General features: G+C 39.6%; 2 protein-coding genes across 7 annotated transcripts; one reads left to right on the forward strand and one right to left on the reverse strand.

The window, feature by feature from the left end:
- Positions 1 to 158: 158 nt before the first annotated feature.
- On the forward strand, positions 159 to 18,679 carry rab44 (RAB44, member RAS oncogene family). 5 transcript variants are annotated; one of them, XM_008408772.3, is made up of 10 exons: positions 159 to 276; positions 10,682 to 11,887; positions 12,461 to 12,534; positions 13,992 to 14,065; positions 14,162 to 14,293; positions 14,371 to 14,452; positions 16,378 to 16,492; positions 16,932 to 17,030; positions 17,130 to 17,206; positions 17,806 to 18,679. In XM_008408772.3, the coding sequence occupies exons 2-10, from the start codon at positions 10,691 to 10,693 to the stop codon at positions 17,894 to 17,896; spliced, it is 1,941 nt and encodes a 646-aa protein (XP_008406994.1). In that variant the 5' UTR covers positions 159 to 276; positions 10,682 to 10,690; the 3' UTR covers positions 17,897 to 18,679. The 5 variants fall into 5 exon arrangements, with proteins under 5 accessions (XP_008406994.1, XP_008406993.2, XP_081463225.1 ...); XM_008408771.3 differs by having other exon boundaries at positions 162 to 276; positions 670 to 11,887; XM_081607099.1 differs by having other exon boundaries at positions 176 to 276; positions 8,708 to 11,887.
- trub2 (TruB pseudouridine (psi) synthase family member 2) lies at positions 14,161 to 24,027 on the reverse strand. 2 transcript variants are annotated; one of them, XM_008408779.3, is made up of 9 exons: positions 23,938 to 24,027; positions 23,717 to 23,864; positions 23,462 to 23,596; positions 22,485 to 22,559; positions 22,339 to 22,400; positions 22,162 to 22,243; positions 21,886 to 21,958; positions 21,649 to 21,785; positions 14,161 to 21,553 (listed from the first exon to the last, which is right to left on the reverse strand). In XM_008408779.3, the coding sequence occupies exons 2-9, from the start codon at positions 23,832 to 23,834 to the stop codon at positions 21,219 to 21,221; spliced, it is 1,017 nt and encodes a 338-aa protein (XP_008407001.2). In that variant the 5' UTR covers positions 23,835 to 23,864; positions 23,938 to 24,027; the 3' UTR covers positions 14,161 to 21,218. The 2 variants fall into 2 exon arrangements, with proteins under 2 accessions (XP_008407001.2, XP_008407000.2); XM_008408778.3 differs by having other exon boundaries at positions 23,717 to 24,000.
- Positions 24,028 to 24,033: the final 6 nt, after the last annotated feature.

Genomic DNA, 24,033 nt, shown 5'->3' on the forward strand with positions numbered 1-24,033 from the left:
TATATATATATATATATATATATATATATCATTGTGTTAATTTCATCCAAATTAATCAGTTTAAACTGAAAATGGAAAAAATATTATTTTATTCATGCAGGAAGTTGACTGTCAATGATTAAGACTGCAAGTGTAGCCCACACAGGAAGCTGTCAAACAGCCTTAGTTAGGAAACACTCCCCCGACGAGTGAGGTGCTGCTCCTATTGAGCAGAGCAGATGAGTTGACATTACAAGTTAGCTTGTTATGAGTCAACAGATGTGCTAGATTTTGGAGGTAAGAAAATTAATTTTGTTTTTAAATTGTCACAAATTAACCAAATGTCAATTTGCTAGACTTGTTCACGTTATCGTTGCTGCAGTTTGCGGTCCAAGTGCTTGCTATAAGCTCTTTGTTTATATTGAATTTGCCACGTTTCTGAACTTCACCTGGTATATTTTCAAGAAACAAGCATTCCATAAGCTATCCCTGCTCGTATATACTTGTATAGCATGATTTCCTTAATGCGTTGCACAACCTTTTCTGCTTCAGGCACATTTTTTTTAAAGGTCAATTCAGGGCATCAAGAAGATAAAATATTTTGAGTGTCAAAGACTGAATGTTTGTGGCTTAAAATCAGGTACTAGAAAATTATGCCAAATCAATAACTGTGTTCTCTAACACTGACAGTTTAAAAGCTGAAACACAGCAGCCAGCAACACGTGAAATCAGAATGAACAGAAGAAAGTTGGCATCGAGTCGAAGAGGCAAAGGGAAACCGCGTGTAAATGACGCAGAAACACAGCCAGATGTTGAATCTAGAGAGGGTGTTCAGGATGAAGCCAGTGGTAAGGAACATCCAGAAACACACGAGTCTGCAACAAAGCAGCCTAAAGTGCAGGAAGAAGTAGCTCAAGAGAGTGAGCGTGACATGACTGCGCCACAAACTACCTTCTTGGTCTCTGCCTCTACAGCTGAGTACTCTGAGGATAAAACTGGCACGTCATGCCCAGACGACGTCAAACACATTTTAGACTCCAAAGATGTCAGTATGCAGCCTTTTAAAAAAGAGACCAAGCTGGAAGTCATTGAGAGTAGCAACACTCTTCAAAGTGAGGAAGTCAATGAAAATCTGCATGACCGTCTCCCTGAGCTCACCAGTTTAAGTGCTTCTGCATCAGATCAACAGACGATCAGCAAACATTCAGAAGATTTTAATCTGTGTTCTGTGGCTGAATTAAACAGCAGCAAGACAGATGACTCAGGCTTGTTCAGACAAGATGGGCGTTTACACGGCAACTTTTCAGTATGTGAGTCACGTGTTAATACATCTATCACGCCTCAGATTATTGCAGATAACGCCTTCAGAGAAAACATTCAAATTAACGATGGTGTTGAACAAGAAACATTTTTATTTCAAACAGAGGAGTTGCCTACAAGTAAAGACGATAAACACTGTACACCTAAAGTCAGAGATGCCAAGCTGTCACAGGAGGTTGAAGACAATCAGTATGATCAAAATAAGTTGACACAAGAGCAAGTCGAGCATGAAAAGCATAACTCCACTGAAGATCTACTGTATGACCACAAAGATTACGGTTCTTACTTTGGACACCAGAAATCTGAATCCGATAGTTACCAACGTTTGTTTCTGGTGAAAAGCACTGCAGACAAACAGGATGTTTTGACTACAACAGAAGAAACTTCTTTGGACCGGATGGATCATAGTAGTCTTGTGGGGGATAACATACAAACTCTTCCATCAGACTTTAAGGCTACTACAGAGCCTCAGCTTCTCAACAGTTCTCTGACCACAGATGACCATACCAAGGCGGGTTCCAGCTCTGGTGCTACTAAAAGAAAATTTGGATCTAGTCGTAAAAGTAAAGGAAGACACGTTAAAGACTCTAAAGAGGATATTTTAGAAAATACTCTGAACAATGAATCTCTTGAAACACCAACTGTATTGTCAGAAACACAGGAGACAGGGCATGAAGAAGTGAGTGATGTCACTGCTGCTGACACAGTCTTGTCTCTTTCAAATAGAGGCACAGTTTGTTTGGTATTGCCACATGATCTTTCTTCTGAATATCCTGAGCCAGACACATACAGTTTGACATTAACAAGTGAAAGTCTTCAAAAAGGTCAAGACAAAACAAATTCAGACATTTTAGCTGAAATGGTTGAAAAAACTGATGTATCCCAGCTTGAGGTGGATCAATCTGACATTCTTCACAGTGAGGAACCCATAGATTCTCTTTCAGAGGATTTTCCAACAAATCTGCAGAATGTTGAGTTTCATCCAACTCCAATGCAAGAAATCCTGCAAATTCAGCATTCATCTGAAATTATTCCAGATTATGTTACAGAACATTTTGTAAACATTTCTGAAAATCTAAATGTCCGACCTGAAATGTCTGAGTCTGCTGGGAAAAGCACTGATAATGTTGCCGCCAAACAGCAAGAGCATCAAACAGAGGAAAACATCTTGGAATATACACATAGTGTGGAACAGAAAAATGAGAGTTATGATTTACATGATGCAAATTCTTTACAAATCAGTAACTTGGAAAAGTCAAACTCTACTCCTACTCAGGTTTATGAGTTTAAAAAAGGAGTAGAGGATGCAGACCAAATGTATCACCAGGAGAAAGGATTCTTTGAAATAGGGGAGGAAAACACTGTTTTGATTGACTCACAACCTCAAGAAACCCCTGGGATTGTAGATGATCAAACTAAAGGCTTGTATAGCAGTGGCAGCAGAAGGAAACTGGGGTTTGGCCTTAAAAGTAGGGGGAAACAAGATAAAGGCTGTAAAGAAGAGGTTAGAGAAAAGACCAGTGATGAAGAAACCACACAGATTTTAGATACTAAGATTATGAGCCAAGAAGAAATGAGGCTAGACATTTTGCCAGTGTCATATGACAGCCCAATTATTTCAATCTTTGCTCCTGGCCATTCCTTAGAGGATCCAGAGAGTTTGATTCCAGGAAGTGTAAATATTCCAGAAAGTGGGGAAAACTCAGAAACAGACATCAATATGGATTTATCTGATAAATCATGGGGAGAGACTTTGGAGCATCAGTCTGACACTCATAAGAGTAAATCAGGGAGTCTTCAGACTAAGGAAGTCTCTGATCCAGATGTTGATATGAGAAAAAGTCAACACGAGGCGCTACAAGAACCAGAACCTCAGCAAAAAGATTGCACTGTTGCTGGTCAGGTGGAGGAAGTTGGAGTCTTTGTGGAAGATACCAAACACGATCCTTCTAACCCTCTACTTCAAGACAATTCTCTGAGCACACATGAGCAAACTGACACTGGCTTCAGAGGGAGCAGAAGAAAACTGGGGTCCAGCCGGAGAGAAAAAGGAAGACAGCAGGGTGAAATACCTCAACAGGAAGTTTTAGAAAGTACAAGAGATGATGAAATACACGAGAGACGAACAATGTTGATACAGGAAGAACTAACTGAAGACAGTGAACCCAGGACTACCACTTCAGTTTCAGATAACTCATTGTTTCCAAATTATCCACTTGATCAGTCTTTTAAGGAACTGAGCTGTGTGCCAACAAAATACTCTGAAACTGACTTGGAGGATATAAGTGTGAACAGTGAAAATTTTCAGAAAAATCAAAATGAAAGCAAGTTAGACACTGAAAATGCAGTGGATGTCTCTCAGCGAGCCATGGATGAATTTGAGGACAATTTAGATGTTGTTGCAGGAGATAAAGAAATCATGGATGGTGGACATTCAGATAATACTGTAAAACAAGATAAGAAAAATGAGGACCCACTAAAAGACTCTGAAGGAAATCTGGAATTGGATTACGAATCTGAGATTGTGGCACATGATATTTCTAAATATCCAGAAACAGTTTTGGGAGGCTTGGCTGATCAAGCTAAAGTCACCAGCAATATTCATTCAGAGCTCACTGTGAAAAGTACAGAGGATTCTGCTACCAAACACAAACTTATACTTATTGAAGACCAACAAAACACATGTTTCACAGCAGAAGGAAATGTGGAGGCTTTAGACCAGACAAGTAAGGATGGCCACCTGTACGATTCGAAGGAAACCTCGATCAGCAATCCAGTTGGAGTAAGCGCTAATCTTGGTCAGATGGATAAAGGTCGGAGCCTTGTAGAAGGTAGTGAACACAACCCTACTGACACCGATCTTCAGGACACTTCTCTGACCACAGATGAGCAAAATGATGCTGAGCTTAGCTTCAAAGGGAACAGAAGAAAACTTGGATCTAGTCGTAGAAAAAAAGGAAGACAAGATGCTAAAGAATCTAAACAGAAAGTTTTAGAAGATAATGGCGGAGAAAAAGCCTTTGATACATCACCAATGATGTTAAAAGTAAAGACGTCTGAGCAGGAAGAACTAAGCAAAGCCAGTGAGGAAGACATCTTTTGGTCACATAGCATCTCCATGTCACATGTTCTTTCTTCTGAGGATCAAACCTCTGAGGTAACAGAAAGGCCCGGCACACACTTGAAAGGTTTAATTATGAAATGTGAAAATCATCAAGAAGATATAGACAAAAACAATTTTAATGTTTTGGTTCAAGATGGTAAACAATCAGAGGATTTATCATTGAGTCAATATAAAGCTCTCCCTCAAGATACTAGAGATACTGGTTTAGAGGACGTTATGGTGGCACACCCAGAAGAAGTTCATTCACTAACAATGCAAGACAGTCTTCAAATGGGATATTCTTCTGAAACTTCAACTAATATTAATCAAACATTTGACATTATGTCTGAAAATCTGACTGGACAAAATGAAAGGTCTCAGCTCACAGTAAAAGGTGATGATTTTACAGAAAAACAGGAAGAATGTCCTACAGAAGAAATGATCTCAGAGACTCTAAATCTGCAAAGTGGAGAAATTGTACAGGATGACACAAAACTCAAGGTTGATCAAACATTTCACGAGGAGAAGGAAGGAATGTTCTGTGAAATGGAGGAAAACAAGCCTGTGTTGTCAAACTTTCAAATCGAAACAGTTTCTTTGGCTCCCAAGCCTCAGGAAACGTCTGAGAGCACAGAAGAGCAAATTAACACAGACTTACCCAGTAGTGCCAGCAGACGAAAATTGGGATCCAGGCGTAAAGGTAAAGCAAGACGGCAAGTTAGCGAATTTACAGATGAGGTCAATGAAAGGACCAGAGTAGACGAAGTAGATGAAACCCACAGAACAACACAGATCTCATTAGATACAAAGACAATCAGCCACGAAGAAAAAAGACAAGACATGGAGCAGGATGCAACCTTCTTGGTTTCTAATGACAACTCATTTTTAATGTTTGCTTGTGGGGATTCATCTGAAGTTCAAGACCCAATACAAAAGAACCATCCTGAGGCTGATCTGGACAGTTTAATTCAAGGAATTGTAAATTGTCCAAAGAATCAAAATCAATCTGAGTTTCTGCAGGGTAAAGACAAGATGCTTCAGAATAAAGAAGTCATGAGCCCTGAACATTCAGACAATGCTGTAATACAAGCTCATGAACATGACGACACACCAACAGACATAGAAAGAAGTCTGCAAATGGATTCCTCATCTGAAACTGTCACACATGGTGCTCACAGCTCAATGTTTGCTCCTGGGCATTCATTTGAATTTCAAAGCTCAATGGGGAGCAACCATCCTGAGACTGACCTGAAGAGCTTAATTAAAAAAAATAAGCCAGGTGATCATGATGGAATAGATTTATCTGATAATTCGGAGGAAGACCCATTATTGGATAAATCTGACATTCTGCAGTGTAAAGACAGGGCTCTTCAGAATAAAGTCATTGGTGGTGAGCTTTCAGATAATCCTGTAAAACGTGCTCAGGAAAATGAGGATCTGCCAACAAACATAGAAGGAAATCTGGAAATGGATTACACACCTGAAACCATGGCACATGATGTTCCTAAATATCCAGAAACTGCTTTGGAAGGAGTGACTGACCAAGCTGAAACCAGCAGTAAAATTCATTCAGAGCTCACATTGCAGCATACAGCGGATTCTGGTACAGAACAGGAACTACTACCTGCTGAAGACCAACAAAACCTGTGTTCCACAACAGAAAGAAATCTAGAGGCTTTAAATCAGACAAGTAAGGATGAGCACCTGTATGATTCAAAGGAAACATCAATCAGCGGCCCAATTGGAGTAAACACCACCCTTGTTTACATGGATGAAGGTGGGACCCTTGAAGAAGGCAGTGAACACAACTCTATCGTTAAGGACAGTTCCCTCAGCACAAATGAACAAACAAATGATGGCTTCAGCTTCAATGGAAATAGAAGAAAACTGGGGTCTAGTCGTAGAACTAAGGGAAGACCAGGTTTTAAAGAATCCAAGCAGGAAGTTTTTGAAAGTCACAGAAGCGATGAAACTTCCCAGACCCCAACAATATCAATAGAAACAAGGGGATCAGAGCTTGAAGAGCTGAGTGAAGATATTGAACATAAAATTATTCTGTCTCTTTCACAAGACTTGTCTTCAGTATCACCACCCATTCTTTCTTCTGAGAATCAGAGCTCTGTGTTAAAAAATGACTCTGACACAAACCAGCAGATTTTAATTCTTAAAAATGAACATTTTGGAGACGAAGGTGAAAGAAAGTCAGCGGCAGAAGTTGAAATGATTGAGAAATCAATGAATGTTCTACAACAAAAGGTGGGTCAGGCTGACACTGTTCACAGCAAAGACACCAGAGATGCTGAACCAGAGGATGCTCTTAGGGAAGAGGAGAACATCGAGTTTCACCCAACTCGGATGCAAGATAGCATTCAAACTGAATGTTATTCTGAAACTGTTGTTGGCAAAGTTTCAGAAAATGAGGAAGTTATCCCTGAAAATCTGACTGATCAAACTGGAGTGTCTGAGCTCAGTGTGAAAGCAACTGATGATTCTGCAACAAAAGAGGAAGCATATTCTGTAAAGAAAAATTACCCAGATAACTTAGATGTGAAAAATGACGATTCTGGAGTGTTTGATGACAACAAACCACAGATCACTGACTTAGAAAAAACAGATGCTCCGACTCAGATGAATGAGTTCGAAGGGAGAGTATCTGATGATACAAAACCTAACACCGGTTTTGTAGTTGATCTTGAAACGGAAGGACTCTGTGAAATGAAAGAGAACAGCTCTGCTTGGTTAAATGCTGAAACAGATATGGTTTCTTTTGACTCCCAGTCTCATGAATTTTCTCAGAATGTTGATGAACAACTGAACAAGGGCATTTATAATACTGGCAACAGACCAAAACTGGGTTCCAGACGAATAATTAAAGGAAGACACCAAGTTAAAGAGTCTGAAGAAGAGGGTAAAGAAAATACATGGGGAGATGAAACCCTGGACATATCTGAAACAAAGATGGCACGTGAGGAACTAAAGCAAGACTTTTCGTCACCTGACAGCTCAGTGCTTGCTCCTGGCAATTCATCTGATGTTCAAAGCTCAATGTTAAACAACTATTCTGAAACTGACTTGAAGAGTTTAATTCAAGAAAGCCATTCAGAAGATCAAGATGAATCAGAAACAGGTAATGTTGAGTTATCTCATAAATCAGAAGAAGACACTTTATTGGATAAATCTGATGTACAAGAAAGTAATGATCAGACTCTTCAGAGTAAAGTTATGGGCCCAGGATGTTTAGATAATGCTGAAAAACAAGCTGAAGAACATGAGAACTTACCAGCAGACGTAGAAGTATGTCTGCAAATGGATTATACGTCTGAAACTGTGGCACATGATATTCCCACATATCCAGAGAGTGATTTGGGAAATATGATTAGCCAAGCCGAAATCATCAACCATAGCCAGTCAGACCTCACCACAAAAAGTTACGCTTATTCTAATACCAAAGAGGAACTTCTACCTGCTGAAGACCAACAAAACCTGTGTTTCACAACACAAAGAAATTTGGAGGCTTTAGATCAGACAAGTAAGGATGAGCACCTTTTTGATTCAAAGGAAACATCGATCAGCAACCCAGTCGGAGTCAACAGTACCCTGAGTCAGGTGGGTGAAGGTGGGAGTCTTGTAGGGAGTACTACGCAAAATCCTAAAAAGACCAAACATCAGGATAATTCTCTGACCACAGATGAGCAAACTGATGCTGGCTTACGTGGGAGCAGAAGAAAGCTGGGGTCTAGCCGGAGAAAAAAGGGAAGACAACAGGGTGAAGAATCTCAAGAGGAAGTTTTGGAAAATACAAGCGGTGATAAAACCTTTGAAATGCCTGTAATGTCATTAGACACAAAGACAGTAGAGAAGGAAGAACAGAGAGAAGAAACTAAGCATGAAATTATCTTGTCTGTTTCACAAGACAGCTCCATGTCTTTAATTTCTCCAATTATTTCTTCTCATGATCAGAGCACCTCTGTGCCAACAAATTATCCTGATGAAGATGTGCGGAGTTTAACTCTGACAAATGAAAATCTTCATGAAGATGTAGATGACAGAAAATCTGATGTTTTAACTTCACATGAGGGAAAACAAAATGTTTTCCATGGAGAGCCCAGAAATGCTGTTTCAGAAAATGATGTGCATGAAGAAATTCATTCAACACAAATTCAAGACAGTATGCAAACTGATTCAGATAAAATCTTTGCAGGTGATGCTACAGAGAATGTTGATATTATTTCCAGAGCTCTTGCTGACAAAACTGAAGAGTCTGAGCTCAACATGAGCAGTATTGATGATATTACGTCATTACAGGAAGCATGCCCTTCAAAAGAAAGCATCCCAGCAAATGAAGAAACAATCCAGCAGGATGTGCAGCCCAACACTGATCATATAGTTAATCAGAACAGTGAAGGACTCTTCCTTCAAATGGAGGAAAACAAATTTGCTATGTCAAACTTGCAGTCAGAAAACGTTTCATCAGGTTCCCCTCCTCTGGAATCCTCTGAGCGTGTACAACAGACAAAAGTGGATTTCCACAGCAGAAGAAAACTAGGATCCAGTCGTAGAAATAAAGGCAGGAGCAAGCCAAATGATGCAAGTATGAATGAACTTGGTGAAGAAACAACAGAGACAGTAGCACAGGGCCAGGAAACTTTAATGGGAATTGTGCTGGATGAAACGGAGGAACATAACTCTTCTCAGAACAAAGATGCAAATATTAGTACTTCTATTTGCACGACTGTAGGCATGCAGCTGTCACCCATTGTTGATCAAGAGGATAGTGACACATCATGTTGCACGCAGATTACAGATAGGGAACTACCCAAACACCACAGCAGAGATCATGATGAAAACAGAGAGCTGCAGGATGGAAACTTACAGGAAAGCACATCATTGCCTGAACCACATGCAGGTCCTCCCCCAGCCGAATTGCATGCAGAACACAACAGTAGCTGTGAACATACAGAACCTGAAAATGGGGAAGGGGATGCTTTCAAGAAAGCTTTTGAACAGGAGACCGAGCTTGAACAGAGCCAAAAGACGCTTGAAACAGCTGAAAAAGAGAGAGATGATTTTACAGAATATCCTGAGACATTTTCCAGAAACTTGTTCAGTGAAAATGAAAAGAATGCAGTGAATGAGAAAACTGAAATATTGCAGCCATATAAAAATGTACAGAGTGAACAGCTTAGTGAACCACCAGAAAGAACCACAGAAAAAGGGAGCAACATGCAAAATGCTCAAGTTGAGTACAGCATTGAGCAAGGTGCTGTTTCATCGCCACAAGAGATGTTTTATACTGATGGGGAAGAGCATCGGCACATCATCTTATCTAGAGCTGCAGAAACTCATTATTTACTTGATGTTCAAAGTAAGGAACAGAAAGAGCAGATTAAAACAGGACAAACGCAAGAAATGCATCAGATCTCATTTCTAAATGACAAGTCACTCAGAGAAACAATGCAGTCAGATAAAGATGTTACTTTAGACTCTCATCCTCAGGACATTTATCAAGACCTCAAAGATGACGCTCACACAGGCTTCAAAGCATCGGGAAACAGGAGAAAACTCGGGTCAAGTCGGAGAACTAAAGGAAGAAAACATGGCCAGGTTAATGAGCAAAACCAAGAAAACATAGATGAAGCTTTAGAAAATACAGGAGATGATGAAACAACAAAAATATTAGCTGGAAGACAGGAAGAAGTAGAAAACGTCATAAGGCCTAAAAACTTAGCAGCATTTAGCTCACCTGTGACTAAGAAGCTGCTGGAGGAAAACGCAGGTTTTTCACATGATGTTTTGGAGGACAGCACAATTGCAAAGTCAGATTTTAATTCAAACTCAAACCAAAAAACAAAAGAAAAAGATGTTAAACATATTGATGAGGCTGAGGATTCGACTGAGCTTACAGGACATGACACAAACAAAACGGGTTTGATGCAATCAGGCCAGCACTCTGTGTTGAGCAGTGACTCAGAAATGCAGAGTATCTTATTTCATGATGGCATTTTCAGCCCAAAGTCAGAAAGTGTTTGTGTCATTGATCAAGAAGAAGCCTTACAGAGAGAAGCTTTATCTTGTGAAAAAGACCCGACGGGAGCCGAAGTCCATTTGAAAGAGACAAACAAACAGATCGAAACAGCTGGATTTATAACAGAAGTCTGCAGTTCACAGGCGGAAAGCTCAATGGATGTGCAAAATCCTAAAAAGGGTGAAGTGGAAGGGAAATATATGTATGCCAGCAAGCAGAAAAATACTTCAAATGAGTTCGTTTCTGCTTCGCAGGAGCCAGCTATGGATACATCATACGAAGGGGGAATTTCTGCAACAGTAAACCCACTGGAGAGCCAAGGAGAAAAACCTCAAGAAACATCAAAACAGAAGAAGAGGAAGATTGGATCTTCTCGCAGGACTCCATTGAACAGAAAACGAGACGGTGAGAGACATGAAAGAGACGAGGCAGAAGAAAGCGACTTCAGCGCAAAAGCTGAGATGACGAATCTGGGCGAGATGGAGGTTGTGGGGAAAGTACTGGTGAATGAAGAAGTGCGACAAAGTAAAGATGTGCAACCACAACAAGAAGCTTTATTGCAACAAGAAACTTCAGAAACCAAAACTGGTGATGGGCTACAAAGCAGTAACATGAGCCTGGCTTTCCCTCCTGAACAATCTGTCACCATAGATCTTATTTTAGGAACACCAAAACCAGATGATTTTACCAACAGTCAGACCCAAATATGCTCCGAGGATACAGAAAGAAACAGTAGCTCATTAAATCAGCCAGTGTCTTCAAACACTGACACCCCAGGAGGGAGCTTAGAGTGTACACAAGGTGATGAGCGCAGTCCTGAGAGCATAGACGTAAGCCAAGTCCAAGATGTTCAAGATCAAATGCCAAGTAGCACGATTGAAAGCATTCAGAGTCAAAATCCTGGAATGAGGACTGGAAGTCCGGATTTAACTCCAACCAACAGGAGAAGAAAAATGGGCTCCACTCGTAAAAATCTAGGAACACGGACCAAACAGGAAATCGTAGAACCGGATAAGGAATCCACAGATACTGTGCTGTCTTCTGGAGATGTAACTGTGGCAAGCGTCTCAGGAAAGAAAGAAACTGAGCTACAGCTTCACGCAGAACACACAGACGAAAACACTTATCAAGAAAAACAGAAAGAAACTGTGGAAATCAGCCAGTTTGGTGAGTCTTTACTAAGAGCTCTGGCTGAAGAATCTTCAATCTCACAGACCCAAGCAGCAGAAACAAAACGACAGTGGGATCCAAGTGAACTTTCATCCAGCCCTTCCAATGATGGCACATCAGAATCAGCCTTTGGAGGGAGGAGGAAAAAATTTGGATCAAATCGGAAGTCAGGGTTACAAAGAAAACCTGACCAAAATGCACAAAAGGAAGATGAAGCTGGACTGATAGAGGGAGGTGCTCTCAAGACAGCTGGAAGAGAAGAATCACCAGGGCTGAGAAAAATATCAGAGGTAAGTTCCAAGACTTGTACTTTTTACTGTTTTCATAAGTTTTTTATGGTTTATTATAAGGACACAAATTTTAAAGCATATATTTCAAAGTAAGTATGACCTCGAGTTATGCAATGTCTCTGTGCACAGAACACGTTGAACCGAGATAATTTAAGGTCCAAGTCTGACAAGAACGAGCGTTTGTGGGCAAGTCGGTGTTTTTTTCCCCTCACAGAAGATCAACATCGAGTGAAGATCAAATGCTGCTTCCTATTTGTATAAAACATCTTGTACTTGATTGCATTTTTGTTCTAAGAAAACAGTAATGCAACTAACTAAAATGAGGAACATGTGGTTGTCACTATGTTTTACATTGTGAAAAGGAGAACATGCATGTATATCTGGCTTCATTAGAATCTTGACACATGCAAACTTTAAATAAGACCCCAGGTAGTTTTGATCTTGAAGAACCCTAAGTTAAGTACATTGACATGATATGCATGTTAAGGAAATGGATATAAAACCAAAAGATCCAGTGATGTAGAATAAGTTAAGTATTTTATGTGTATCTCACTTTTCTTTTTATTTCTGCAGGTTGATGAAAATGGGCAGAAACCATCTTCCAGCACTGATATTTTAGGAGCTACAGGGTCTTCAAAATCTATGAGGTAATTCTGGGGCTCGCATTAAGCACTGATAATAAACTCAGTTATCTCGGACATACATGACCAGCTAGCTGTCGCAATGAACTGCTGTTGGAATTGCTCTGTAACACAAACCATAACTCAATAACAATCATTCAACTGCAGAGTCACCAGCAGAGTCAACAGATATTGAGGGAAAACTCAATATCTGTTGATTATTTCATGAAAAGTAAATGCATTAATTTATTGCATTTGCAACATTGAGTAAGTCCAGAAAGGTTGATTTGTGTGTAGCTGCATAAAAGTATCACTTCTAGATTTTGGTCTTTATTTAGTCCATCTGAGCAGAGACTGCACCGCCCACTCTCTCTGTCTCATTTGCTCTTCACATTCAGTCGTGTGTCACCTTTCTGATCGCTCAGAAACCCCAGGTCATCTGTGAAACAGACAAAGTAAGAAATAACATGTATGCAGTGTAGTGAGGGACTTAAATTGTTTAATTATTTAATTAAATGTATTTTTTTCATTTTACAAATATAATTCAGTCTCATACTGAAATTTTAAAATACTGAAAGTTTTCTGGCTGTCTTGCTTTTTTGAATTTCCTAAATGCCAAATAAATAAAAGGCATAAACATCAAAATTTTAAACAAAGTTGTAAAAATGCATTTAATTTTCTCATGATTTTCACACTAAGCAAATATAAATAACTTTAGTGTTCTTAACTTGCGTAACCTTAAAACAAAGAAAGCTTAGCCTAATTTAATTTGAGACTGCATTAAAGTTTGTGTCATTTTTGAATATCTGGTTTCAACTGCAAATAACATCTAATGGTTGTTATGGAAACCCAAGTCTCCATAATTTGCTGCAGTTCTGTAACAGTGAGCAGTGGAGATAATTTTACATGCAGCCTAAAATCCTTCAAACTGTTGCAAAACCGTAGGTCTGGTTGTTTTAAAATTTTAATCATTGCATTAGTTAAATTTGCTTAATGTTTTTTTTTTCTTCTTTTTTTGTTAATGTTTGAATACAGCAATATACTTGTGTATTAATTTATGTAGTATTTTCAATGTTTTTCTTGTTTTAAAGGTCAATATGTATTTTTTTTTAAGATGAGAAAAATTGGTTAGTTGTCCAATTGTGATATTTATAAAGGAATTTACAAATTCCCTTACATTTTCAAATGTCTTATTTTTCACTCTTTCCATAAAATGCAACTTTTATTCTTTATAAAGCAGCGGCTCATCAAATAAACCAATAAAATAAATTAAGTTGGAAGGCATAGCAACCAACTTTTTTTCAGAAAAGCATCATGATATGAGTTTATTTCTGGATTCCCATTTGATAATAGGTTTGGTGTGCTCCTTGGATTGTTACTTTACTTCTGTGTAAAAAACAAGAAATAGTAAATAGTCGAGAATCTTACAAATTCATACTGGAATGTGTATGTCAAACTTTAATTACAAGGTTTTTATTCCACAGGGACAAGACACCAGAGAAACTTGCCCATCGTAATATCCGCTTGGATCAAGAGAGTGGGGGTCAGCTTTCTTTTGGTAAACATACCCACAATTCTTGCACACAATGAAAGAAGAACAAGAAGCAGAAGTTTGCATTCAGACCGAAAGGGACTCTCCTTCTCATTTCATCAGGTGCCACTAGTGGCGCAGATAAATCAGACGGCTACAACGTGGTGATGATTGGAGAGAGCTGCGTCGGAAAGACTTCCTTCATGAAAAGAGCTCAGAGTGGGAAGTTTTCTTTAGACATTCCTGCCTCTGTTGGTAAGATCCTCATACTTCAGATCATAGCAATTATGTGTCAATACAGCAAATTGTATCACCTTGAAATATTTTTGCAGGCCTTGATTCCTGCAAGTGGACTGTGGTAGTAGATGGAAAACCTGTGGTTCTTCAGTTGTGGGACACAGCAGGTCAAGAAAGGTACATTTCTCATTAATTATTGTGTAAAGTAAAAACATTACAGGTGAGGTTCTAATGAAAACAAGATTATATGTTGCCAGGAAACGTTAGCTGATATTTTATGGGGGAAAAACACCTGTTAATTGTGCTGCAAACTATCATTTTATTGCAGGGAAATGACTTTTTCTTGTTTGCAAGTGATGAACTTTTGGGTTGATCTGGAATGTTAGCAGCGGAATGACGAAAGCTTACAGAATGATAGGCAGTCCTCTTAATTGTGGTTCTGAACTAGAAAAAAGAAATGACTGACCCATCCAGGTCAGGTCAATTTCTTTCTCAAGCAAAGGAGTTCAAGTATCCTGCTTTTCCATGATGATCGCGAAGCGTAGAAAGGGCTGACAGAGTAGTTCTTTGTCTGCCCAAACAAAGTTGAGCCGAAAATGTATTTTGGAAAACTCAGGCTAGATTTCAACTCTCACCTCTGATCATGAAATGTGGAAAATGCCCAAAAGCACAAGATCCTGGTTACAAGCAACGGAAGCTTGTTGGACGGGTCCAGCATTGAAGGTATGGTCTGTCATCCGTAGTTAGTTTTTGTGTTTTACAAAACAAATCAGTCATCCGTTTAGCAGACATTTGATGTTCACAATGAATAGACGGAGTAGCTGGTCTATTCATTGTGAATAGACCAGCAGAAACATTGTAGGGTACGATAAAACTTACAAAGAGATATTTTGCGGTGCATTTTGTTCTAATTGTCAAGCTGACCGCTTGTATGTTTTAGGAAGTGGCTGTGGTATTTCTGGGTAAACATAGCTGTTGGCTCTCTGGTGGTGGAGTACAGTTTGTCTTGTTGTCCCCGTTTGAAATCAGCACGCTGTGTTCTCAACGTTCAGGCAAATAACCGTCTGTAAGTGCAGAGACAGTCACACTCACAGCCTTCCTGAACCAGTACGAGACGTCGTGCTCAGAAGTGTTTGAGATTTCTCCTTCAGGTCAAATTTTTGTCAGAACTGGTCCAACTGATTTTTCTTGGAAACAGAGTTTACACCTCCAGTTCATTTTGTGCCACTTCAATAACTTGACTTAAAACATTCTGACTGATATGTTTTTTTGCTTTGGTGGAAGCAGTTTTGGATCCACGTTTACTTTGAAATGGTTCAAACACAAAGCACAAGATTTTCCCCCACTATATGTGAAATTAAAAATGCTGGAACAATAAGAAATAAACACAAATATATATTTATGATGGGGCTAACAACATGGAATTCATACCAGATGGTAGAAAGAATGAAAGTAATCCACAGATTTAAAAAATGAAGCCATATTTGACTATAAATTATTTGAAATAAAGTGGGAAGCGACAGGGAATTTGTATCAAACCCAGTCACTGGAGCTTTTCAGACATCAGTCACATGCATGACTCAGATTCAATTTTCACCAAATTAATTGTCTTTGAATCTCGAAGGTTCTGGAGACAATTCCAGTTAGTTTCTTGACTTCCTTTGTCTTTTAGCAGTTTTCAAAACTTGTTCCTTTTTCCATTCATCTTTATTGCACATCACTTATGAGCTCCATCCATTTTCTTTACATCCTTGTCCCTTAGTGGGGTCGGGAGGTGCTGGTGCCCATCTCCAGCTAACGTTCCGGGCGAGAGGCGGGGTTCACCCTGGACAGGTCGCCAGTCTGTCGCAGGGCAACACAGAGACACACAGAACAAACAACCATGCACACACACACTCACACCTAAGGGCAATTTGGAGAGGCCAATTGACCTGACAGTCATGTTTTTGGACTGTGGGAGGAAACCGGAGTACCCGGAGAGAACCCACGTATGCACAGGGAGAATTCTGTAGTATGTGTGGATTACTTGGGCTGTCACTGATTTCTTATTGTCAAATTTAAGGAAGAAATGTCACTCATGACATTTTTACCTATCTCTAAAGGTTTCACAGCATCACCAGACAAGTGTTCCACAAAGCCCAGGCTTTTCTCCTGATGTATGACATCACTTCCTCTCAAAGTTTTTCAGCGGTCAGCTACTGGGCTAACTCCATTCAGGTAACCAGCCTCAACTTCTGCTATTTCCTGCTTCACTGTTACTGACGCTGCTGTGGTCAGCGTGCCATCTGTGTTTATATTTTTGTTTTGCTTTTAAGAGGGAAAAAAACAAAACACTTTCAATATTAGTCTGAAATGGCTTCTTCCATAAACAAAATATTTTTGTTAATCAGAATTTATTTTTTTTTTTGGTGAATACAGAGTTGTTTGTCCCATAAACTAGTCATACCCATGTTGAAATCAGTGGATTTTGTTCTGGATATATTTATTTGTTAGTAACTTAAAAAAAACTGCAGCACCAGGGTACAGTTAATCTAGGATTTAAACTTTATTAAAGCCAAATGTCTTAGGTATTTGGCCCTTCCCTTGAGATGGACCGATCTGGAAAAACATGAAAACTGCAGCTTAAATACTAATCAAAATAATCCATGCGTTGCAGGAAGCTGCTGCAGAAGATGTGACTGTTTTGCTCCTGGGAAACAAAAGCGAACATGCAAAGCGACAAGTTAAAACGGAGCAGGGGGACATCCTTGCTAAGGTACCATTTCTAAAATCTCTTTCTGCAAAAGTTGAATTCTGACCAGTAACTTTATTGGGTTTGCTTAAAAATGAGCTGTTCTTCTTCTTCTCTCAACAGGAATATAACTTTGAATTCATGGAGTGCAGCGCTGCCACAGGTGACAATGTCATAGAGGCTTTGGAGGCAGTGGCCAGGTAATACGTGTGTGTTTTGTTTTTTGTTTTTTTTAAATCCAAAAAAATCCAGCTTCTTATAAAAGTGTTCACGTTCTTGAACTTGTTCCAGCCACAAAGCTCAACATCTTTTTTTTGCCGATATTATGTGATGGATCAACAAAAAGTAGAACATTACTCTGTAGTGGGACAAAAATGATGCCGATTTTTAAACGAAACTTGTAAAAAGCAGGAAAACATGAGTGGTAGGAGTTCACCTTCCAGCAGCGCAAAGCTACTAAATAAACACATGAGAAAAACTATGTGCTGTTCTTCCTTTACTTAACTTTTACCTCTTAGTCTGTTATTAAAAAAATGTATTGGCCCAGTAAAAGTTCAGTTGAAAGGTTCTGGCAAAACATGGAACTGAATTTCCACAAGTGCTCTCTTGTTGAACACAAATACACACTTCTAACATTTGTATGTGCAAAAACAAAATAAAATTTCATATCTTTATTGCTCCACACTTCACAAGGAATGCCAGTTTGTCAAGTAGCACACAATAGTTGTGCAGCACACTGCAGAAAACCCAGTGAGTGCTGTGACATTTACTGGTTGTGCTTTTGCCCTGTTGTTGGCAGGATGCTGAGTCAGAGAGCTGACCTGCTGAAAGAGGAAGTCACCGTTTTACACAAAGAGCCAGCGCAGAGGAAGAGCTCTAAATGTTGCTGAACAGATGCGCTTGTTTCACAAACAAAGCAAGAGGTGATATCCTGCAAATAGTGGAGACAATTTCCTGAGTAGACTGTACCTAACAAGATGGTTATAAAGATGCTAGAACTTAATTTCTCTTTCTTGTAATTGCTTGTATTATGTGGAATGGGGATTTTATTGTGATATATCCAACAAAAGTAAGTAATGGGCTTTCAAATTTTTTTATAACTCAGTTGTTTGGGGTAAAAGGGAATTTTAAGAGTTATTTAACTGTGCATCAAGGGGCTCTGGGTATAACATTGTTTGAATTTAAGTTTAAGAAGTCGTCTTCCATATTTATATTGAGGTAGTCCCAAGATTTTCTGTTGGGAAACGTTTCCTTTAGCACAGTTTGGATGTCCTCACTTCCATGTTTTATTGTGCACATTTTTAAGTAAGGTGTTTACTCTGATCAGGGTTCTGTTGCATGTGGAAAAGGACCAGTTTTTCTTGTATTTGTTCTCATAAACTCTGTTCTGAATTGTGTTTTAAATAATATTTTTGGCACACATCCTCCTTGCAGAGGTCCCAGCTGCCAGGTTGCTCAGATAATGAATTAATTTCATTCCCTCTATGATTAAAAGCAGTGGTTGTAAAAATATTTTTCAGTCCAAATGTAGCATTTTTTTTTTTATTATTACACTGATGTGCATTTCCAACATAACTCATGCCAATGAGAAACCCAGAGACACAATCAATCACACAGTAAAATTGTTCTAATCTCATGTTCTATTCTCAATAAACTCCCACTTCAACAATTTATCTGCTTTGCCGACCTAATTTGTGTCCTCGAGTGAGTTGTGTTCTTCCAGACTGACAAAGAAGGCTGTGTTCCCAAGGGGACAACAAGTCCTTCAACGGCATGAGCAGCGCGACAACAATGGCGCCACGGCAATAACCTCATAACTTCCCGCAGGACGTTCAACTGGGAACTTTAAATGCCGAGATGAACTCCTCCAGCATAAACAGAGGTCACGGGTAATTGCAGCAGATCTGATTTTAATGACTGGCACTAACTTTAGATGGTGCATTTGCTCGCCAGCTAAAGTTCATACTGTCTCAGTTATGCGAACCGTTTTCTGAGAAATGCCAAATTGGGAGAAAATTGCTGTCAGTTTCGGAGCAAAATGAAGCAAATTAATTTATCGGCGAGGTCGCGTTCATCAGTTTTCAGCAGAATTGATCAGTTTCTCCTGCACTCACTTAGGGTTTCAGCACATATTGTCAGGGTTACCAGTCCTCCTGCATGTTATGATTTATGGCATATATTCCTACAGCGGTGAAGCTTTAAATAAGGAATCTGCAAAAACCACAGACGGAGGGAGGGACGGTTTAATAGACAAATGGGTAAATGGTGGGAAAGTTGAGCCAGAAAATACCAATATTTTTTTCACAATATTTTCCATACTTTTAGTCGTAGGAAAACCATTTTTCATTCTTTTTCCAATTTGAATAACAGCCTTATCGGTTCCAAGTAACCAAATGATTTCATGGAAATGTTAAGACACTGAAAAAAACAAAAATCTCTAGTAAAAGATACACAGAGAGGGAAAGCTGGCTGGCTGCCAAATCAAAAGGAATCAGACAAGTAGCTCCAGTCTTCCTCATATCTGCGTCAGATCCTGGGGGAGGGTCTGTGGAAGCGATTGAACATTCTTATTAAAACCACGTGTTTAGTGAACCTAAACACACAGATGTTTAGATTCAGGTGTTTTCAGGTACGCACTACACTGGGCTGCAGTTGCCATTGTATTAACTTGCACTGTGTTTACTTTTCAATTATATTTGCTATCGTATATGCACATGTTGTGTTGGAGCATTTTTTCCTCTTTCTGCAGGTGTAGAAGCAGACTTATGGGGTGATGGTTTCCATTCTCTTTATCCTACCTTCTCCTAACTTCCTCCCTTTCCATTACTTTTGAAATAAACCAAATCAATTTCACAGGTGAAGCTGTAATGCTCCAGCTGTGATTTTAAAGGAAATCTATTGGGCCACACAGACCATTATGGGTCCCACACTGCCAGCCAGACAGACACACTAAAACAAAAACACACTCATTGAAAAACCAGTAAGTTACCTTTACTGCACACTCTGAGATGACTGGTATAACCACATCCCAAACAAAATACACAGGGGAGTGCATTTTCTCAGAGCACAGCATATATTTTACAAGCAATGGAATGTGTAAAATCGATATAAATGGTGGTAATAAACCTGTGCATCCTGAATTTAGGCTCTATTAATGGCTCATGTTATTATTTGGCACTTAAACTTCCATCACAATCAGAGACGTGGCTGCTCTGACAAATATTTGCTGAAACAAATTTGCTGTCAGAACATGTAATTCATGCAACTCAGAGTAAAGTTCCCACTAAACTCATCACAGACATGATCGTCAGCCTTCAACTAATTGATGGGAGTCGTTCTTATTCCTCATTGGGATGTTTATGCAACAACTTTAGAAACAAGTTATAGATTCACGTTTGTAATTTCTGTTAATTTCCTCAAATCCTAAAGGGTTGAATTGATTCAAAAAGGATTAAATACATTTACTTAATAAACGCTCCTACAGGTTTTGATTTTCTTTAATGACACGTTAAGGCCTGAAAACATCTTGGTGGCTGACTGATCACACACAGCTAGCATGAAGAGGATCTGTCCAATACTCACTGGATTGACCAGCATCCAGAACTGATACGTGTAAATAAAAAAATAACTCTTTTTAAGAGTTGTTTGAAGGGATTTAGTGGCCAAACGGAGTAGAGAGACGTTAGCAGGTCTGTCCACCTGTTCGACTTTAACTTGCATGATCACATTTGTTCCCAAGAAGTGAAACTGGCTCATTTTCAGTTATTTGGTTTGTATTTAAGCTGCAAGTGCAACATTTTTCCAGCCCAGTCCTCCTCAAGAGTATGAAACCTGTGGTGACGCCCATTGAACAAACTTCAATATATCAGTTGTGTAGCATGTATTCGAGTCTGTTCATATAAATTTCACCACATACACGTCAGGGAAAACTCTTGAGCGCATTTTTTGTCTTAGAAAAAAATCACTCAAGCCTCTTCATTCCAAAGCTGAAAACAAGGATTTACATAAACAACCAAAACATTAACAATATTAATTCTCTCACTTGACATTGGCTGGCAACCACAGAGTCACATTTGTATATTAGCCCAATATATTTGAGGAGCATTTCCCTTTTAAACACTTGTTTGACCTCATTAGTAAAGTTGCTTTATTTACCGAGCTGTGAAATATCACTATTTTAGTTCACTTGTATTTCTTTAATCACCCATCAGCTCAGTTACACTGCACCTCAGTTGTTGTTTCTTCCTTATCAGCCTTGTTTTCTTGAGAGACTGCGAGTGTTTCCTCAGATGTCTGTAACGTCGCTTTATCAGTTAGAGTCCCGGAGCTGCTCTTCTTCTTCTTGTTCTTTTTTGAGCTGTATTTCTGAACAGCCTGCAGGACGTCAGCAGCCGACCAGTGGTTACGCGTGAGAGCGTCCTGCAGGGTAAAGAAGCCGTCTCTGGTCCGCCTCACTCCCTTACACACCGCCGTGCTGCGCAGCTCCAGTCCAATCTCGTGCACAACTTTGCGCAAATATTTCTGCGTTTCGTTCAGGCACTGCACCTCTGTGAAAGGCAGAGCACGTGACGTGTCATGCGAGACAAAGGGACTGAAGAAATAAATCTTGGATTCTCTGTTTCTCACGCTCAGCTGAGTTTACCTAAGGTGAAGTGCGGTGGCTGGAAGCGAATGCATCGTAAGCCTGTCAAAATAGGAACCGATTTCCCGTCTGGACCCAACAAGCCTTTTACAGCCAGCTCATATGCTTCCTGTGAGTTCATGTCTACACTGGAATACCTATTGTGAGGGATAATAGCAGTCATTATCTGCAGGATAATTTTGTTCCTTGCAGTGGCCTAAATTAATACGTGTCGTGCAAATGAAGTTGGTTGCCTACGTTCTCAGGGCTTTCTGATTGGCTCCCTCCAGCATGGCTAGCACTCTCTCCATCTTCTCCTGAGTGATGTGATCTGATGAACGAGATCGTGTTTAAGGACAAATGTCACCAAATACTATTGCTGATACAGCATACATACAACAGTTAATATGTGTTTAATACAAAAAAAAATACAGCTAAAGAAAATCAGATTTCTTTACAAAAAAAAATATAGGACTGCCTTATGGGTAAAGATGTTAAATTAAGAAAATATTTGAATAAAAAAAAAGTTCTTACCATAAGTGGATCGTTCCACAACTCGACTCGTGTGAGTAAAATCATGTGTTGCCATCCCAAATTCACCTTCCAGAGTGTAATCCTAAATCAGAACCAAACATTGAACTTTTCCTAAGAAGTTTAACTTAAGTACATAATTTTACGTATAAGGTAAAATAGTCAGAGGTGAGAAATTACCCTTGTGGTTTGTATGCCGTAGAGATTGTTCAGGATCTTGTTCCCATTCCCCACGGCCATTACTGCAAGAACAGAAGCTGAATAACTGCTCTGGGATTTTCTTCAACAGATAAACTTTTGTTGTATGTGCCCGAGTAAAGTTTTACCAAGAACACCAGAAGATGAAGTATCCAGGCGGTGACCCACTCCAACTTTGAGATGCTGGAATTCAGGTCCAGTCACTACAACATTGGAAGATGTGATTTTACAGGGGCTGCATGATGCCAGAGCTGAATATAGCAATGATATGATACAATTAACCCATATTTTTCTCGCTCTTTTCCATAATTACACCCCCTTCCCATCTTCTGTGAGCTTTAAAGTCTCAGCCACTAAAACCAGAATACGTACGGTGTGCATTAAGGGTGGCCAACTTCAGTCCTGGTCAGCTTCTTATCCTGCAACTTTTAGATGCCTCCCTTCTCAAACACATCTGAATCAAATGAATGGTTTATTACTGGGTGGCGGGATTCAGCCGTTTGAATGAGGTGAGAAAAGACGCATCCAAGAGTTGCAGATTGGGTCAGACTTTAGAAAGGTCTTACAGTGGCAGCAGCCCAGGGCCCTGATTTTTGGGGGGGCTCAAAAGATGTTTTTTTTTTTTTGTATTAATAAATGTGTGAAAAACTGTACTTTATATAATACTCGTTAGACCCATATCTGCTGAGTTGTGTTAATAGTTTGGGGATTTTTGTGAAGAAAAATAATAACAAAACAACAAAACAAACAAAACAACAACAAAAACAATTCGTGCAATTCAAAATCACAAAGTTCTAGTCAACTTCAGCATGGATGTAATACAGGGGACATATTAAGCCTAACATGCATCAGTTCATACTGATGTGTAGGACTTATTAATCTGTTAAAATTTGGATTGCATTTTTTTCTTCTTCTTCTTCTTCTTTAGAGGACAGGGGACCAAAACTGTCCCCAGCCCAGGGGCCCACATCCTTGTAAATCTGGCCCTGGCTGTAGGATATCAGCTCTCAATAACTGGACGTGTATGGTCACGACTGGTGTGCATCAAAGACAGTTAGACATAATCTAACTCACTGATTCTCTAAATATGTAACACACGACATACCCAGAGGGTGCTTGGACAGGACGGGGACAGAGACTGGCCTCAGCATGAGTCCTCCAGATGCTTTAGGTTCGTTGTTTGGGTTTGGTAAGAAGCGAACTTGATGAGTGAGAGGCGGAGCAGGTGTATCGTTCACACCTGAGGACAACACATCCACAGGCGCTCCACATGTTATCCAGCTCTATTACAAGTTCTAATATAAAGTCACTGCGAGAAAGGACATAGATTGTTTTGGAGACGAATCATTACAAATCTCACCTTTCAGAAGATTAGTCTCGATGGTGTCCCTCACTAGCTTCCAGTGCACTCCTGCGGGTTTGTAGACGCAGAACAGACCCTCTAACCTGTGGAACATTCGCACAGCTGGGCTCCGCATGGCGACAGCGCGGATTCACCTCAATTTCACCTAAAATAAATTACATTATTTAATACTTTGTAGCAGTCAGATGTTTGTTGTCCTCAGGAAAAGCTGTCCTTACACGTGAACCTTTGCGCATGCGTACACAAAGCTGGTTGAACGTCTTGGTCGCTTGTTGTACACTGCCTCCTACTGGAGTGGATGTATGAAAACAACT

This window comes from Poecilia reticulata, chromosome 5 (assembly GCF_904066995.2).
Source record: "Poecilia reticulata chromosome 5, P_reticulata-male-v2, whole genome shotgun sequence".
NCBI lineage: Eukaryota > Metazoa > Chordata > Actinopteri > Cyprinodontiformes > Poeciliidae > Poecilia > Poecilia reticulata.

Coding starts and splice junctions, on each gene's coding strand:
- rab44 (XM_008408771.3), top strand. CDS start 713: ATGAACAGAAGAAAGTTGGCATCGAGTCGAAGAGGCAAAGGGAAACCG. Junction 14,453..16,377: donor GACACAGCAGGTCAAGAAAG/GTACATTTCTCA, acceptor CTATCTCTAAAG/GTTTCACAGCATCACCAGAC. Junction 16,493..16,931: donor ACTGGGCTAACTCCATTCAG/GTAACCAGCCTC, acceptor CATGCGTTGCAG/GAAGCTGCTGCAGAAGATGT.
- trub2 (XM_008408779.3), bottom strand. CDS start 23,834: ATGCGGAGCCCAGCTGTGCGAATGTTCCACAGGTTAGAGGGTCTGTTC. Junction 22,560..23,461: donor CCTGTCCAAGCACCCTCTGG/GTATGTCGTGTG, acceptor CCAATGTTGTAG/TGACTGGACCTGAATTCCAG. Junction 22,401..22,484: donor TTCATCTTCTGGTGTTCTTG/GTAAAACTTTAC, acceptor CTGTTCTTGCAG/TAATGGCCGTGGGGAATGGG.